At 28.8% G+C, this 19,453-nt stretch overlaps 3 protein-coding genes and 1 long non-coding RNA gene across 10 annotated transcripts in view; 1 reads left to right on the top strand and 3 right to left on the bottom strand.

The window, feature by feature from the left end:
• The window catches only part of LOC127239813 (60S ribosomal protein L7-2-like), an 81,727-nt gene extending 81,243 nt beyond the window's left edge, over positions 1-484 (top strand). For both annotated transcript variants that reach the window (XM_051258146.1, XM_051258145.1), the window contains one exon: positions 113-484. In XM_051258146.1, the coding sequence (XP_051114103.1) occupies positions 113-328 (216 nt within the window). In that variant the 3' untranslated portion in view covers positions 329-484. The remainder of the gene's footprint in view (positions 1-112) is intronic.
• Positions 1-16,641, bottom strand: part of LOC127239815 (60S ribosomal protein L7-2-like) — a 40,637-nt gene extending 23,996 nt beyond the window's left edge. The window contains exons 1-8 of one of the 5 annotated variants that reach the window (XM_051258147.1): positions 14,324-14,405; positions 12,738-12,811; positions 11,766-11,950; positions 11,577-11,674; positions 11,438-11,495; positions 10,999-11,078; positions 10,809-10,911; positions 10,069-10,723 (exon numbers count right to left, since the gene is read on the bottom strand). In XM_051258147.1, the coding sequence (XP_051114104.1) occupies positions 10,508-10,723; positions 10,809-10,911; positions 10,999-11,078; positions 11,438-11,495; positions 11,577-11,674; positions 11,766-11,950; positions 12,738-12,811; positions 14,324-14,328 (819 nt within the window). In that variant the 5' untranslated portion in view covers positions 14,329-14,405 and the 3' untranslated portion in view covers positions 10,069-10,507. Of the gene's footprint in view, positions 1-10,068; positions 10,724-10,808; positions 10,912-10,998; positions 11,079-11,437; positions 11,496-11,576; positions 11,675-11,765; positions 11,951-12,737; positions 12,812-14,323; positions 14,412-16,565 lie in introns of those variants that run through there. The other 4 variants (XM_051258150.1, XM_051258149.1, XM_051258152.1 and 1 more) reach the window with 4 other exon arrangements.
• On the bottom strand, positions 6,740-8,767 carry LOC127239826 (uncharacterized). The gene is made up of 2 exons (XR_007836241.1): positions 8,729-8,767; positions 6,740-6,834 (listed from the first exon to the last, which is right to left on the bottom strand). It is a non-coding gene; the product is annotated as an uncharacterized LOC127239826 (long non-coding RNA).
• Positions 12,770-16,619, bottom strand: LOC127239818 (60S ribosomal protein L7-2-like). Of its 2 annotated transcripts, XM_051258159.1 has the most exons (8): positions 16,566-16,619; positions 15,593-15,777; positions 15,404-15,501; positions 15,265-15,322; positions 14,827-14,906; positions 14,637-14,739; positions 14,324-14,551; positions 12,770-12,811 (listed from the first exon to the last, which is right to left on the bottom strand). In XM_051258159.1, exons 2-7 carry the CDS (start codon positions 15,773-15,775, stop codon positions 14,336-14,338), a joined length of 738 nt encoding a protein of 245 aa, XP_051114116.1. In that variant the 5' UTR covers positions 15,776-15,777; positions 16,566-16,619; the 3' UTR covers positions 12,770-12,811; positions 14,324-14,335. The 2 variants fall into 2 exon arrangements, with proteins under 2 accessions (XP_051114116.1, XP_051114115.1); XM_051258158.1 differs by lacking the exon at positions 12,770-12,811 and having other exon boundaries at positions 14,231-14,551.
• Positions 16,642-19,453: the final 2,812 nt, after the last annotated feature.

Below are 19,453 nucleotides of genomic sequence, written 5' to 3'. Positions count from 1 at the left end.
ACATCCTTGTTAACTCAATGTCTTCTTTTCTTACGCCGCGTAGTTTTCAAAATCTACTGTTTCTTGATGGGCCCAGCCGTCTTAAATTGCTCTATTTCGATTTTTTTTATAGACATTGGGTAAGTCGGGAATAATTTGCGTGGAAGATCTCATCCACGAGATCATGACGGTGGGGCCCCACTTCAAGGAAGCGAACAACTTTTTGTGGCCATTCCAGCTGAAGGCACCCCTGGGCGGGTTGAAGAAGAAGAGGAACCATTACGTCGAAGGCGGTGATGCTGGTAACCGCGAGGATTACATTAACGAACTCATTAGGAGGATGAATTAAATAAGCTTTATCGCAATTTTGCTTTTGCTGCATTAAATCGAATTTTCGATCTGCTTCTTCAAGACTTATTTAGTCGAAAATTTTGCATTTTGGGCTTCTCTTGTCGACATTCGGGTTAATTAGTATAATAAAAAAATACACAATCATTAAAATTTATCCTTTTTTTTGCTAAAAAATGTTCTTGGCCTTTTAGTAAAATATCATTTTTTTCTGTACTCTGAAAGAATACTTTTTATATTTTTATTTACTTTTCTTAAAATTTGTACTATTAAATGAGTGTAAATTTTGCTGATGAGCATTCGAATTTTCGGTTTGAATTTTGCTAAATTTGAACCGATCTGAAAATCCTAAATTCTTGAAAAAATCGATCCGAATCGAAATCCGTAATTCGAACTGAAAAATCCGAAACAAATTGAAAATTTTGAAATTTTAAATATTTTTATTATTTTTTTTAATTTTTTAATTTCTTTTATATTTAATATTATAATATATAAAAATTAAATATATTAAAATATAATTAATAAATTTGAGTTTTTATATTAAAAATATAATATTTTTTAATAAAATATTAAATTTGTATAATAAAAAAATATATTAAAATGTTATATTTTGGATTTCGGATTGGTTCGAATTTTAAGTATATCGATCCGATTATAAAATCTGAAATTTGTTAAAAATTCAATTCTATCAAATCCTAGACGAAATTTTAAATTTTAATTTGGTTCGGATTGAATTTTTGGGATTTCGGATATTTTGCGCAGCTCTATCGACGGTGGTGTGTATTTTGAAGTAAGAAAGCAGAAGTTGTGGGGGTAATTTAGGAAATTTATTAGTGAATGTGTTTAATTGATGGTATATGTTTGATTTATCAACAGTGGTAATTGTTATTATGAAAAAAAGTAATTATTACTTGGTGTTTATTATTTATTTAGGTTGTGTTGTTTTAGATTTTACTATATATTTTTATTATTCAGATTTTTTTTTTTTTAAGGTATTATATCAAATAATTATTTTATATATATATTTATACTATAAATTTATTTTACATTTTAAATATCATATAAATTTTTATTTATATTATATCAAACAACTATTTAAATTCAATTTTTTATTATTAAAAATTCAGACTAAAAAAATTAAAACCCACAAACAAACACACCATATTGTATTTATAGTATTATTCTCCATAGAGTGTGTTTTGTTTGGAGGATTTGTTAAAACTTAAACTATTAATTAATTTTTTTTTCTCAAAAATATCAAATCAAAATATAAAATCATACAACTATTCAAACCATAAGTAGATGCTGAATAAATCATATCCATCTAATATTGTAATTAATGAAGGATAATTTTAGTTTATTACAATTTTTAACTTACAATCCCCTCTTATACTCCCTCAGTCCCAAAACTATGATTTTATTTGAGTTGGGTACGATATGTAAAAGGTATTCATATTATATTGATAGTCGGTAAAAAATATGAATAAAAGATTTTTTTTGTCCTTGTGAGTGTATTAGTATAAAAAGTAGTGATATTTGTATAATAATAATAAAAAAGTAAGAATGTATTAGTATAAAAAGTAGTGATATTTGTCTAGTAATAATGAAAAAGTAAGAATAATTTTACGGTGATATAAGTATTTATGAAAATAAGGTTATTGTTTTGGAACGGACAAAAATATAAACAAAACTATTGTATTAGGACTGATGAAATATTATTTTGCACGAATAAATGATTTTTTACATAACATAGTTTAATTCCACCCGACAGAGAGAGATCTTTGATAAATAAGTACTCCCTTTTGACATCTTTTGTTGTGGAAAATAATGTGCCAATTATTTTTATTTTTGTTGGCCGTTGTACATATTTTGTTTTTTTTTTTTAAATATTAATTATTAATTTTAGTTATATTTTAAATTTTATAATTTATAATTTATTATATTAATTAAATTATTTTATTATTTTATTTAAATTCTTGTGTTTACTGTACAACATGGAGACTTTAGGGTGTGTTTGTTTGGAGGTTTGGATTTTAATTTGGAATTTGAATAGTAAAAATTTTGAATTTGAATAGTTGTATTATGTGGTATAAATAGGTGTTGATGTGATGTTTTGAATGTAAAATTGATTTTTAGTATAATATAAAAAATGAAAAAGAGGTGTTTGATTTGATGTTTTTGGGGAAAAAAATTGGATTAATAGTAGAAAAAAAATCCAATCCCTCAAACAAAAACACACCCTAAATGAATATTATATTACTTTCTCCATCCACGAACTAATGTCCTACTTTTTTATTTGGGACATTAAAAAACTATTGTCATATTTTATTTTTTAAACACAAATTTTATTTTTTTACCCTTAATTTATTTATTACTTTTAATTTCTCCTGTACAATTAAGGACAGATTTGTTAATTCATAACAAAAAGACAATTACTTAAAAAATTATGCAAATATACTTTAGGATAGTAGAAATTAGAAATTAGACTGAGAGAGTATTTTTTGGGGGTGTTTGTTTGAGGATTGGATTTTAAATACACTATTCATCCTATTTTTCCCCCCAAAAAATATCAAATCAAACACCTATTTTTTATTTTTTATATAATACTAAAAATTAATTTTTTACATTCAAAATATCACATCAATCCCAATTTATATCACATCGTACAACTATTCAAATCCCAACTCAAAATTCAAAAGCCCCAAACAAACACGTAAATTGTGTAAATTCAACTGAATCTCATTACTTTAGCTCGCAGTCGTGATTGACTGCGGCCTTCTTTAAAACGTGCTCTCTCACTTTTATTTAGGGTGTCTTTGTTGATATATTGTTTTAAATGTAAAATTGATTTTTAGTATAATATAAAAAATAAAAAATAGATGTTTGATTTGATGTTTTTGGGGAAAAAAAATTAGATGAATAGTGGATTTAAAATTCAATCCCTCGAACAAACACACCCTAAACGTACTCTTGTCTTTTTCTAATTATATTGTCTATCTTGATGTTAAAATTATTGCCTCTTCATTCTAACGAAAATATAATTATTTATTTTTTATACGTGAATTTTAATATTTTAATATTTTATAAATAATAATATAGTAAATTAAAAGATAAAAAATAACTTATTCTAAAAATCTTTTATTTTATAATGATATTGTAGACAAAAAAATTGTGTTATATTTAATAAACACAAAATTTGTACAAATTATATTTAATTTAAATTTAATGCGGGTCCTATTCTCTATTTGGATCCTTTGATTCTCTCTCCGGGTCGATCCATTTTTCCAATTTGGATTTGGGTGGCTTCTTTGATCCGAAGGGATTTTGGTCTTCGGTTTGACTTCGTCGGTTTTTAGGAAACTTCGGTATCCGTGTTAGCGATTTTGATCGTCGACTTTGGATTGATGCCTCCTTTGGATGATCCGACGGAATTTGATCTTTGAGGGAGGGATTTGGTGCTCCATAACGCTTTTGGTGGCGTGTCCCTTTTGACTTTTGGATCGAAAAGAGCCTGGTTTGCGCCTTTTATGAAGAACGCGACGAACATCTTCAAGCTTTGGGAGCGACTTTGGAGGCTCTTCCTTGGCTTTGATGGATTCCTCGATGGCTTTGAGAGATTTGATCCTTCCTCCGGCTCGGACATACGACGAAGAACATTAACTTCATCGATTCGTCAACCAATATTGGATCATTTGTCCAAATCGGTGACTTTTCGACGAAGAACGCTTCGAAGGACACGAAGAACAATGAAGAACATTGCAGAGAGTCTAGAGAGACTTACCCTTGCGCGAGTCTTTAAATGAACTTCGGTGTCTAAATGAATTGGCCAAGGCTCCTATTTATAGGGGAGGGTGGCTTTGGCTTCCTTTTCGGATGGTGCTACGTGGATGGAAAGATTTTATAATCTTTCCTTTTCCATCGGATGCCGTTTTCCATTTTTGACGGATTTGATTATGCACCTTCCTTTCTCGTCAAAATCTTTATATCATTGCCTTTTTTGGAAGATATTAATTTATATGCTTCCTTTATTGACAAGATCTTTATATCATTGCCTTGTTTGGAAGATATTAATTTATATACTTCCTTTATTGACAAGATTAATTTATTTTGCTGCCAAATTTATTATGGCTCTATTTATGCACGTAATATTTGTACGATATCTTCCATTTTAAGCAGATTTTGCATTAATGGTTGATATTTATTGTACAAAAATTAACATATGTGCATAATTAAATACCATATATTTATTTTATTGGAATTTTATTTTCTTCCAAAATACATGATATTTAATTGATTTTAGACATATATTTTTTAGTGTCTACTGATATTATTTATAATATTTGGTAAAATATTTAGTTTTGTACAGAATTGAGTTTGTGATATGCTGAAATTGGATTTGACTTATATTTTTGTCATGTTCACCTCTTATTTTGAATGTTCATTTGTGTCCATTTTTTCATTAATGTAGGCACTTTACTAACGTAAAAATATGTTTGCGTTGCTTGGTAGGATAATAAAAAAATACACTATCATTAAAATTTATGCCTTCTTTTTGGTAAAAAAATATTCTTGGCTTTTTAGTAAAATATCATTTTTTTTTCTGTACTCTGAAAGAATACTTTTTATATTTTTATTTACTTAAAATTTGTACTCTTAAAATGAGTGTAAATTTTGATGATAGTTAGGGGTGAGCATTCTGATCTGAAAATCTAAAATTTTTGGAAAAAAAAATTGGATGAATAGTAGAAAAAAAATCCAATCTCTCAAACAAACACACCCTAAATGAATATTATATTACTTTCTCCATCCACGAATTAATGTCCACTTTTTTATTTGGGACATTAAAAAACTATTGTCATATTTTATTTTTTAAACACAAATTTTTATTTTTTTATCCTTAATTTATTTATTACTTTTAATTTCTCCCGTACAATTAAGGACAGATTTGTTAATTCATAACAAAAAGACAATTACTTAAAAAAATTATGCAAATATATATTAGGATAGTAGAAATTAGAAATTAGACTGAGAGAGTATTTTTTGAGAGTGTTTGTTTGAGGATTGGATTTTAAATACACTATTCATCATATTTTTTTTATATTATACTAAAAATAAATTTTACTTTCAAAACATCACATCAATCCCTATTTATATCGTATCATACAACTATTCAAATCTCAACTCAAAATTCAAAAGCTCCAAACAAACAAGTAAATTGTGTAAATTCAACTGAATCTCATTACTTTAGCTCGCGGTCGTGATTGACTGCGGCCTTCTTTAAAACGTGCTCTCTCACTTTTATTTAGGTGTCTTTGTTTTGTTTAGAGCATGAATTTTGAGTTGAGATCTGAATAGTAAAATTTTAAATTTGAATAGTTGTATGATGTGATATAAATAGGTGTTGATATAATGTTTTGAATGTAAAAATTATGTTGATAAATAATATTGATTTGAATTTAAAATAGTAACAAAATAAAACCCATCAATTAAAGGTTCTTTACTTATATTTTGAATTTATTTTTCATATTGTTTAGAAACTAAATTATATATTTTTTATTAAAAATCTTAACTGTCTCACCAGTTGATCTACAAAAATCTGAGTATTAAACTGTTTGTGTTTAGTTTTAAGTGTTATATATAAAAATAAATAAAAAATAATTCAGTAATACTTCCTCCGTCTCTTAACAATCTATCTATTTTTCTATTTTGGTCCGTCCCATGACAAAGTATTTATTTCATTTTTTTCAGTAATTGTATTATCTACCTAACGTTACAAATATCCTTCCAATTTACAATATATTACACAAATGTCATTACCTTTGTATCATACAATACTAATATGGTTAATTTAGTCTTTTTACATTTATTTCTACTTTATCCCAATATAATACTAATATTTTTAAAACTTTGTGCAAAAAGCAAATAGATATATAGATATGAGACGGAACAATACTAATATGGTTAATTTAGTCTTTTTACATTTATTTCTACTTTATCCCAATATAATACTAATATTTTTAAAACTTTGTGCAAAAAGCAAATAGATATATAGATATGAGACGGAAGGAGTATAATAAATGAAATGTTTAGTTCTTTTAATTGAATTATTGATTTTATTTTTTTGATAATGTATAATTGTTGTATGTACATATATTAAAATTTGTTAGTTTTTTTTTCACTAATACTACTTAAGAATTATGACTAAACTTGTTCTATTGGTGAACGGAGATATGTAATTTAATTAAGAGTATGTTTGTTTTGTCATATAGTTTAAAATAATATTATAATTTTTTTATTTTAAATAGAAAATTCTGTAAATAATATAAAATAATAATTATTTAATATTGTTTTGTTTTTTTTTTAAAAAGAATAAATCCTAAATATTTTATACCCAAAATATATACCTTGTTGAAAAGGGAAGTGCTAGAATAGTTGGGATAACATGGGAGTAGGCCACTGTCGTCTTCTTCCTTGGGAATAATTACTAAACCTTTAGGTTTTAAGATACTGCACAACATTCAGAATTATGAAATTAAAATTTACTATATTTTTTTTATTTGAATTTAAATTTAAATTTAAATAATATTTTATGAAAATAAATAATATATTTTATTAAAACCATACAAACGAATAGTAAATATAGTAAGTTGAAATACAAACCAAACAAATCCATGAATAGCAAGAAAGATATGTAAGATTCATTTAAAGGAATAATTCTATTTAAATGAATAATTATAGTAATCATCTGATTTCAAATTATTATTATTATTATTATTATTATTGTTATTATTATTATTATTATTATTATTTAATTTTGATATAATAATTAATAATATAAAGTGTTGATATATATATGTGTTTATATCAGTATTTTTTTTGTCTGAGTACCAAGCTATTATGTGTTTGTTTGAGTTTTTATTATAATTTTTTTTAGGTATGAATAGTAATTTGAATTTTATATTTAGTGTACATAAATAATTGTACTCTTTCCGTTCTAAAACTACAGTCTTAATTGGGTTGGGCACGATATTTAAATAATATTAATATTATATTCATAGTTAGTAAAAAATATAGATAAAAGACTTTTTTGGTCCTGCGAATGTATTAGTGTAAAAAAACAGTGACAATTGTGTAATAAAAATGAAAAAATATGAATAATTTTACGATGATATGGTTATTTATGAAAATAAGACTATTGTTTTGGGACAGACAAAAATGGTAAACAAGACTATTGTATTGAAACGGAGGGAGTATAATTTATAAAAAGTTATAAAAAAATAGTGAAGTAAAGAATTTGAAATCAAGTAAAGGGTGCTTATATGTCATAATATTAAATGCTTTCTATATTAAAATTACGGTAAGAAATATGTTTTGAAAAATATTTTGGTTTTGTAAGTTGATTAAGAAATATGAAAATAAAAAAAAGAAAATAGAATATAAAAAAATGTTTGATATATAATAAATAGGCAATGAATATGATATTTTAAATAAAAAATTGGCATTTGATAAGTATTTTTTAAAAGAAATGCTAGACCAATGTTTATTTGTAGGTTTGATTTTTTTGTTTGAATTTTTTTAATAATTAAAATTTAATTTTGAATAATCATTTGATACGATATAAGTTAATATTGTCATACTAATGTGATTTTTAAATACTCTCTCTGTCCCACATAATTTGTCAATATTTTTTATTTTCGTCTATCTCACGTAATTTGTCTATATTTTCTACTTTTGGCACCGGTTTTTAGGTGAGTACTATTAAGTAGGATAATTTAGAAATTAGGTGATGTGAAAGAGAGATAAATATATGTTTTATTTTTTTTATTTGGATGATGTGAGAGGATAAAGTGTAGTATAGAGATTAAGTATAATTAATTATTTTCTATTTTGGAAATATTGCAGAGTGTTTGGGATATATCAAAAAAGAAATGTTGCAAGGGTGCTTGGGACAGAGGGAGTATAAATCTTTGCAAATCTTTCGAACAAACACACCCAATATTTGAAATATTTTGAACTTTTATAATTGACTATTGAAAATTATAAAAAAATTATAAATTTTTTTATTTTTATGAATTTTAAATATTTTGTAAATAAATGAATGTTATGAAATCACAATCAAACGTATCCATTAATAGTTTAATGACTTTGAACTTTATGGGCTTTTGAAGACAATGGTTAACAATAGAGAATTATTCACTGGGCAGTTTGGGCCATTTGCCATATAAATAAATATATAAGAATATTTAAGTGAGATTATTTTAAATAAAATAAATTTTAAATATAAAATATTATATATAAATCATAATTATTTATCCCTTTTATATTTATGTAAATTAAAAAAATATATGTAATATTAAATAGATAATATAATTATTAAAAAAATAAATAAATAAATTGTTACCAAATCAAATAAGAAGCATAACCACTCCAACAATCCAATTCACGCGCCGCCGTCACCCACCTTGCCCACCCCACTTTCTTCTTTCTTTCTTCGTTACTTTCTCCCCCTCTTCTCTTTTTTCTTTCCTTTTCTTCTAAGTTGCGCCGCCGCCGCCCGCTGGAGTATCCGGTGCGGCATTTTTTAATTTCCCTCTCTTTCTTCATTTCCCTCTGATTGTGCTTCCGTTTACTAGGAAATCGAGTATGTTTTAACATTTTCCTCATCTGTTTGCACATCCACCGGTTCAGAGAAGGCAAATTCGATTTTTTGTAGTGGTTATAAAAATCATGTGTTATAATTTTATTTTATTTTGTATTTTCTTGGTAACGCTATATCAATGAGATATGTTCAACGACCGTGTGGTCAAAATTGACGACTAATTTGGGACGATGATGACGACAGCTGTTACGTTGCATGTAGAAATTCATGCACCGCTTGGACGGAAATATATATATATCCCTAAATCCTAATAATACCTAATCTAATTCTGCATCTCACATTCTTTCCTCGTTTCAGTTAGAATTTAATTTGCACACAAATGAATGAATATACATACATACATATATATATATATATACACATATATTTATGTGCCAATATTGAATAATTAAAGCTTTATATAAATATTATAAATTTCCCAAAACGGATAAAACGTCGACATTCACGATAATATCGTAGCTACATGGCAAACCCTTCAATTTAATATCTACCAGAAATAGGTATTATTTTATTATCTATTTTGGGTCCAAATTCAAGGATGTGGTACACTATTGGAGATCACAAGTTTCCACGGGTTTGAGCACATTAACGTTGGATTCAAAGAACCAAACTATACAAGAAATTCAAATTTTGATTGTATAGCAACAAGGATGAAAATTAGTTTAAATTTTGTTGAGAAAATTATTAACAATCTGCATAATTATTAAATTTATCTAAATTAATGACTATAACAAATTTCGACTAGTAGATGCCCACAAAAACGGATGATTTTAGGATGGGATTATTAAAACTCAACATTAAGAAGCTAGTACAATTAAACCCCTATTAGCTACACTTACTGCTACCAATTCAATTGACTTTTCCTGATGATTCAATATATATGTATATAAATCAAGCATGAATTCAACTCTTGATGTCAAATTGTCAACTGCAACCAAGCCCAGATATTTAGGTACATATATACACACATATATATATATATGCACAGAAGCACACCTCCATTGAATCTTGAAGAAAGCATTTTAAACGCATTGTATGTAGATCAGTAAATATATACCTATAAGAGGCGTTTATAAAGAAGACCAACAAAGAAAGGAGAAGCAGAAGGTCGAAGATATCGATGTGCAGATTGCATATATACCAAGAAAAGGAGACAGAATTAGAACGAGAAAAAGCACCCAGCAAGTGTCCGAGCTGCGGAGGTCAAGTTCAGGCAGTCTATGTCGAAGCTCAGGTCAGATTATTAGGCTGTTTCACGGCATGTTCAATTACAAAGAAGAAGTTTTTCTGCACCCTTTGCTCTAAACGTCTCATTCTATGTTCTCAGATACACACCCTTTGATACAATATTAAATTCGCATTTGAATGATTCATTAAATTTCTGTAACCTAAATTCAAATGTTTATATACCTGTATTTTGGAAATCAAAATGCTAATACTCTAATTGGCAGAGTTTGTATAAATCCAATGGATGATAATATTAATAGAAGAGTCGAAATTTTTTAGTATCTCATGAAACAATTAGTTCATTCTTCTAATGAGCTCGTTGATGTAATCCTCGCGGTTGCCAGCATCGCCGCCTTCAACATAGTGATTCCTCTTCTTCTTCAATCCGCCCAATGGAGCTTTGAGCTGGAATGGCCACAAGAAGTTGTTGGCTTCTTTGAAATGAGGACCAACGGTGAAGATCTCGTGAATGAGGTCTTCTATGCAAATTATCTCATTCTTGCCCAAAGACTATAAAAAAATGAAGGGATGAGAATTGGGATGCGCAAAACAAATTATTCCTATTATTGTATAGGATGGGTTAGTAAAATCAAACCTGCTCAATTATGGAGTTGTCGGTCAATGCAATCCTCTGCTTGTTTACTTTTCCGTAGCCCCTTTTGTATATCAACTCCTTGACACTTTTAAGGTTGGGGTACCTAGAAGTTATGAAGCACCAGTATCAGAGTTTTTGTTAAAAGTGATATTTATAAAAATAGTTGAGGTAATTTATTAATATAGCTTACCCATAGGTAACATAAGGCTCAACCCTGTGCAGCATATTCATGGTAGCTTTGTTCACTTTCAGAAAGACGCCGTTAAAGATCTACATGAATGCCCAATGAAAACAGTCAAAAGGAGTGAAAACAGAAGATGTGTACTTAGAATAAAATAAAAATAAAGATACGAAAACAAATTTTAGAATGTAAATTATGAAGGCGTATCACAGTGAGCAGCTTCAAGAAGGAGAAGCCCACGTTCAGTTTTAAACTCTTCAACCCAAAAAAAAAAGGGGTGCAAAAAACATCTTTTCGAGTATGATTTAACTTATACAACGGACCTTTCTAGCTAAATGGTTAATAAATTCAAAGTACACAAGTGGTGAATCCATACGCTCGTAACAACTAGATTTAGAAAGAATGTATGAAAGAAGCATAACTCTTAAAATGAAACACTGATAAGTACCTGACGCAGCCTCAGAAGCTGCAGAATCTTCTTGGTTGTTGGGTGCATAGCATTAATACTGGAAGAAAATGAATGCGGCACATTAATGAAATTCTAAATAAAAGATGAAGATATCATCAGAAGCATAGAATGGGCCTACCCCCGGATCCTAATAATGAACAAAAGCTTAGCTTCAGGGTTCACATAAAAGCCACCCTTCAATCTGGCTTCCCGCTTCAATTGAATCAACTCCCTCTCCTATACAACAACAAACAATGAAATTGTAAAAAATAGACTCAAGTAGTAATCAGATCCTAATTTAAATTGAAACAAAAACAATTCTGTATACCTGTTCAGCATACTCCTTTGCATAATGTTTTGCTCTTTGACAGATCAACTTCCTGGTGTCAGCCTTCTTTTTCTTGGCTTCCTCGAGTTCTTTGGCCTTTGCAAGGGCCCATTCCTCTGACCTCTTCTGCTTCTTCAAAACTGACTCTGGAACTATGGCTTTTACTTCAGCAACCTCGGCCATCTCTGATCAATAACCATCAAACTAAAATATCAAATCACAGTATAGCATTAAAACAACAATGTGCTACCTAAATCAAACAATTTATACTCCATCAAAATTGCAACCATCATTAAGACTGAATTTTATATCATGAAAGGGTATAAGAACATCAAGTAAAAAATTATTAATGGTCCATACACCACTAGCTCTCTGCAGCAGACAAAGTACAGCATATAGACACAGTTTATTCCAGATTATTTTAATTAAAATGTTTCCACTAAATAAGCCGGATTCTTGAATCGTGAAAAAAAAAATATAAATAAGAAAAAACGTCTATCAACATACTTTCTTCTTTGCAGGACTGCAAAATTACACGGGCAAAAGGAAGTTGTAAAAAATCATTCTTGCTCTTTATTCTGATGGAAATCCTACAAATGGACTACTAGGCTCCGCAGCAAAGCTTTCGTACAAAAAATTCAAGCACGCCTAAACTTAAACAAGAGCAAAGCTTTTTCCCATGACCAGCAACGCAAAACATATAAAACGACCGAATGGCACTGCACTTCCTTTTTTATTTCGCAATGCAAATCTGCACAGCCTACACCGAGATGACTTCTAACACCCGGTATTTCCGCCATTCTTTACATTCACTAGAACAAGAATAAGAATCACAACCAGCTAACAAAACGCGACGGAAACTTAAAACTCGCTTCCAGTTCTCGTCATTCACATCACAACCACAACATCCAAACAACCTTCGATTTGGGGATACACGATGAAAATAAGGAAATAAGAAGGCAAGCAAATTACCTGATTCGATGAGTCGCCGGTGCACACTTCCCGCTGCAGTGTGAGGCTCGGAGGAGGAACAAACCTTACAAACCCTAGGAGCTTATATATATAGTTAGCTTAAAGCAGATTTGGATCTATGTTGGGCTGGGCTTAAATCCATTTTCTCTGCGGCCCAATAAGTTAGCCCAAATGGCTCGACCCCTACACATTAATGTCTGATACTTACAGATCATCTACTAGTCAGCAGCAGGCCGCATTAGAATCAACTTATGGGTTTGGCACAAAATATACAAATTCATAATTTTATTGAGTTTAGTTTTGATCAGATTTGTTGATTTAGATTTTAGATAGGGCAGGAGTACCTATTATTAATCAATTTTTTTTAAAAAAAATAATAATAAAACATTAAATTAATTTTTTTATTTTTAAAATTTAACAAAAATAATAATTTTATATTCAAAAAAATCATATGAATATTCATTTATATTATATCAAATAATTTTAGATTTTTAAAATTTTTACTACTTAAAACATAGACCAAAAATTAAAACCTTTAACCAAACACGTTTTATACACATTTTATTAGAAAATAGAACAGACTTCTCACATTGTACTAAATAAACATGTGTTTTATTATTTGTAATGGATCGGATTTTCTTATAGGAGATCGTGTGCAATACGAGGTTCAAATTTCAACATGATTAGATACGTAATTTTGAATATGTCGGATCTTAAATCTTGCTCGTGATTAATTTCTAAAAAAGTAACACTTGGATGATGATGATGATGATTTGGACAGAGAATGTTATATTCGCGACAATATTTTTACATTTTAGTAATCGTATGAATATCTATTATGTAATATGTATTTGAGACTGATTGAATCATGTATTATGCGAAAATCTTATTAGATAAGTATGATTTGGCACTCCAAAGATATAAACAATATTGGAGATTGAACAGAAAAAATAAACTAATGTTCAACTTAATTTATATTTTAGCATAGATTTATTATTATTTGATCATCTTCCCGCAAATCCATAGATAATGGTTGTGTTCTTTTTGCGGAAAAAAAAAAAAGAAACAATCACACATTTTCTAAAACAAAAATAAAATACACGTATTTATTATCTTTATTTTACCTACACAATTTTCTATACCTTAAATAAAAATTATCTTTTCAAACTATTTTACAAAATAAATACATCCAATATGGCTAAACATAATATCGCCAGAAATAATAATAATAAAAAAATAATATAATTTTTACCAAAATTACAATATACTATTATTTACATTCGGTCTTTATTTAAATAGAAGTCAATATTACGATATTATTATAAGTAATTTGTAGAATATTGTAAATGTAAATTTGGTAGGTTAATTATATTGAAAACGTGTAAAAATATAGTATTAAGTAAATAACCATAATGACTTACTTTCGATATTACAAATTAGAAAATTATTTTTATTCTAAATTAATTAAAGAAAACAAATTATTCCTATTATTGTATAGGATGGGTTAGTAATATGAAAATCGGTGACTGCAAGGCGTCGTATCATATAAGTCTAATGCAAAACAAACTGGTTCATGCAAAAAGTACCTCATGAAACAATTAGTTCATTCTTCTAATGAGCTCGTTGATGTAATCCTCGCGGTTGCCAGCATCGCCGCCTTCAACATAGTGATTCCTCTTCTTCTTCAATCCGCCCAATGGAGCTTTGAGCTGGAATGGCCACAAGAAGTTGTTGGCTTCTTTGAAATGAGGACCAACGGTGAAGATCTCGTGAATGAGGTCTTCTATGCAAATTATCTCATTCTTGCCCAAAGACTATAAAAAAATGAAGGGATGAGAATTGGGATGCGCAAAACAAATTATTCCTATTATTGTATAGGATGGGTTAGTAAAATCAAACCTGCTCAATTATGGAGTTGTCGGTCAATGCAATCCTCTGCTTGTTTACTTTTCCGTAGCCCCTTTTGTATATCAACTCCTTGACACTTTTAAGGTTGGGGTACCTAGAAGTTATGAAGCACCAGTATCAGAGTTTTTGTTAAAAGTGATATTTATAAAAATAGTTGAGGTAATTTATTAATATAGCTTACCCATAGGTAACATAAGGCTCAACCCTGTGCAGCATATTCATGGTAGCTTTGTTCACTTTCAGAAAGACGCCGTTAAAGATCTACATGAATGCCCAATGAAAACAGTCAAAAGGAGTGAAAACAGAAGATGTGTACTTAGAATAAAATAAAAATAAAGATACGAAAACAAATTTTAGAATGTAAATTATGAAGGCGTATCACAGTGAGCAGCTTCAAGAAGGAGAAGCCCACGTTCAGTTTTAAACTCTTCAACCCAAAAAAAAAGGGGTGCAAAAAACATCTTTTCGAGTATGATTTAACTTATACAACGGACCTTTCTAGCTAAATGGTTAATAAATTCAAAGTACACAAGTGGTGAATCCATACGCTCGTAACAACTAGATTTAGAAAGAATGTATGAAAGAAGCATAACTCTTAAAATGAAACACTGATAAGTACCTGACGCAGCCTCAGAAGCTGCAGAATCTTCTTGGTTGTTGGGTGCATAGCATTAATACTGGAAGAAAATGAATGCGGCACATTAATGAAATTCTAAATAAAAGATGAAGATATCATCAGAAGCATAGAATGGGCCTACCCCCGGATCCTAATAATGAACAAAAGCTTAGCTTCAGGGTTCACATAAAAGCCACCCTTCAATCTGGCTTCCCGCTTCAATTGAATCAACTCCCTCTCCTATACAACAACAAACAATGAAATTGTAAAAAATAGACTCAAGTAGTAATCATATCCTAATTTAAATTGAAACAAAAACAATTCTGTATACCTGTTCAGCATACTCCTTTGCATAATGTTTTGCTCTTTGACAGATCAACTTCCTGGTGTCAGCCTTCTTTTTCTTGGCTTCCTCGAGTTCTTTGGCCTTTGCAAGGGCCCACTCCTCTGACCTCTTCTGCTTCTTCAAAACTGACTCTGGTACTATGGCTTTTACTTCAGCAACCTCGGCCATCTCTGATCAATAACCATCAAACTAAAATATCAAATCACAGTATAGCATTAAAACAACAATGTGCTACCTAAATCAAACAATTTATACTCCATCAAAATTGCAACCATCATTAAGACTGAATTTTATATCATGAAAGGGTATAAGAACATCAAGTAAAAAATTATTAATGGTCCATACACCACTAGCTCTCTGCAGCAGACAAAGTACAGCATATAGACACAGTTTATTCCAGATTATTTTAATTAAAATGTTTCCACTAAATAAGCCGGATTCTTGAATCGTGAAAAAAAAAATATAAATAAGAAAAAACGTCTATCAACATACTTTCTTCTTTGCAGGACTTGCAAAATTACACGGGCAAAAGGAAGTTGTAAAAAATCATTCTTGCTCTTTATTCTGATGGAAATCCTACAAATGGACTACTAGGCTCCGCAGCAAAGCTTTCGTACAAAAAATTCAAGCACGCCTAAACTTAAACAAGAGCAAAGCTTTTTCCCATGACCAGCAACGCAAAACATATAAAACGACCGAATGGCACTGCACTTCCTTTTTTATTTCGCAATGCAAATCTGCACAGCCTACACCGAGATGACTTCTAACACCCGGTATTTCCGCCATTCTTTACATTCACTAGAACAAGAATAAGAATCACAACCAGCTAACAAAACGCGACGGAAACTTAAAACTCGCTTCCAGTTCTCGTCATTCACATCACAACCACAACATCCAAACAACCTTCGATTTGGGGATACACGATGAAAATAAGGAAATAAGAAGGCAAGCAAATTACCTGATTCGATGAGTCGCCGGTGCACACTTCCCGCTGCAGTGTGAGGCTCGGAGGAGGAACAAACCTTACAAACCCTAGGAGCTTATATATATAGTTAGCTTAAAGCAGATTTGGATCTATGTTGGGCTGGGCTTAAATCCATTTTCTCTGCGGCCCAATAAGTTAGCCCAAATGGCTCGACCCCTACACATTAATGTCTGATACTTACAGATCATCTACTAGTCAGCAGCAGGCCGCATTAGAATCAACTTATGGGTTTGGCACAAAATATACAAATTCATAATTTTATTGAGTTTAGTTTTGATCAGATTTGTTGATTTAGATTTTAGATAGGGCAGGAGTACCTATTATTAATCAATTTTTTTTAAAAAAAATAATAATAAAACATTAAATTAATTTTTTTATTTTTAAAATTTAACAAAAATAATAATTTAATACATATTATAACTATAACAACAATAATTAATTTCTGGACTCATTAAATAATCAAGCAGTCCATGAAAGTGCCAAATGCAGCGGAATTACACAGGTAAAAATATGCCACCCAAAGAGACTATAAATTTAATATAATGAAATATTTATAGTCGAATTTGCACAAATAAATACTGTCGAAAATATATGCTATTGTGTTCCAAATTTAATTTAATCCTCAAATGGATCATAATTAATCCGATTTTATAAAATCAACAATAAATTAAATAAATATGATCTGGACTAGTGCAAATAATCTGAATTTCATAAAAAATAATTTAGTAATAATGAATAAATAAACAAATTCTTTGCAAGATTATTTTATTGTCGAATTTGAATATACGCATGCTTCGAAAATATATGCTATTGTATTCCAAATTTAATTGGACTTATCAAACGAATCATAAAGCATATCAGAATAAATCCACAGTTCTGATTGATCAAATCAATAATAAAATTAAATAAATCATCGCTCAAAAGCATATATATGAATTCATGACATCCGAAGCAAAATTGAGATTTCATAAATGATTAAAATTAATAAACTATCCAGATAAATAAATCAATGCCCACCGCCATGATTGCAAAGATATATCTATTATAGTTAATCGCATAATTGAATCACATTGAATCACATAATTCAATAAGGGAGATGCAAACATACTGCGTGCAATACAAATGAAAATTGCAGCATCTATAATAATTTCTGAATTTCTTGAATATAATTTCAAGAACAAAATAATTTCCGAAAAATAAAATTGCATATCTTTGGAGAAATTTTGTGTAATATATATATGACTCCAATATATATATGTATAGTAATTATTTCGGCGGAAACAAATAATCACAATATATTGCTGAATTGAAAGTATGTATGCAATTTACACAATTATGTAATAAATCGATTAAATCAGTACACTATATTAATGTAAACATCAAAATAAATTAACGTGTACTCCATTCTAATAAGTATTAAATAAATTAATAATACTCTCAATAAACAAATATGATTTGTTATTTAAATTATTAATGCAATATCATTGCTTCTCGCCTCATAATAACAACAATAACCATATGATTGCAGATTGATAATTCAATTGACGCAAAATAAACTTCAATCGAGACAAATCTTAATTAAGCAATCAAATCATTTAATCAAGATACCAATCGTCAGTAGCACAAAAGTAAGATTCTGGAGAGTACGAAACCATAAGATAAAGAAAATCAATGGAAATTAACATAGTTCATAACTTTCACATGTCACTGCATTCTTTAATACCAGAGACATGTGTTGGAATCCAAACTTGATTGGAAACCCAACACTCAAACTCCTTTTCTTTGATCACATAAGCGGACGAAAGAACCACTCAAAACATCATGCTGCAATCCTTATTCTATTAATTTATCTAATAAAATATCTCAATAATTCAACACGAACCGCTCTGATACCAATTTGTAACCTATGATCTGTCCATATCGTCCTTTCTGTCCGTCCCACATCCCATATCACTTTTCTTTTTTAGAAAATGATTATACACTTTAATCTTATTTTAAATTTTTAAATATAACTTTTTTTAATTTTAATTAAACTAATTAGTTATCTTAACGTTATATATAATTATTTATATTATCGGATAATTATTTTCACTGATACATTATTAATTATCTATTAATTATACTTATCTTAACTTTCCGCATTTACAGTGAACGGGACATCCAATGTGGGACGGAGGGAGTATTATTCCGTCCCAGATACCATGTCCACGCTGCTGTTTTTGTCCGTCCCATATACCATGTCACTTTTCTTTTTTGAAAAATGATTACACAGTTTAATCATTAAACTAATTAGTTATCTTAATCTTAATTTATAATTATTTATATTATAGAATAATTATTTTCACTAATACATTCTTAATTTATTCTCAAATTAAATACATATATTTTTTTTCATATTATATTAAAAATTAATTTTATATTTAAAATTATTATATTAATACCTAATTATATCACAACAATGATTTATGATAGGTATGTTACTGTGTTGGGGGCTGATGAGTTACCGTCAGTGTAGGTAGAATGTAACAATCTTACACTAACGGTCAAGTTAGTTAGCTTTGTTTTCTGGTATTTTGTTTAGTTTTTTTTAAAAAAATCGAAGTAAATACGGTATTTAGAAGAAGTGTTTAGTTTTTTTTTTAAAATCGAAGTAAATACGGTATTTTAGAAGAAGGGATGTAATTAGTAGATAATTAAAAATATATTAGTGAAAAATAATTATTCTATAATATAAATAATCATAAATTAAGATTAGTATAACTAATTAGTTTAATTAAAATTAAAAGAAAAATAAATTAAAATTTTTAAAATGAGATTAAAGTGTGTAATCATTTTTCGAAAAAAAGAAAATGATATGAAAT

Source organism: Andrographis paniculata, unplaced genomic scaffold (genome assembly GCF_009805555.1).
Source record: "Andrographis paniculata isolate CXL003 unplaced genomic scaffold, ASM980555v1 Contig78END, whole genome shotgun sequence".
Lineage (NCBI taxonomy): Eukaryota > Viridiplantae > Streptophyta > Magnoliopsida > Lamiales > Acanthaceae > Andrographis > Andrographis paniculata.
This window is presented reverse-complemented; position numbering and strand designations above follow the sequence as displayed.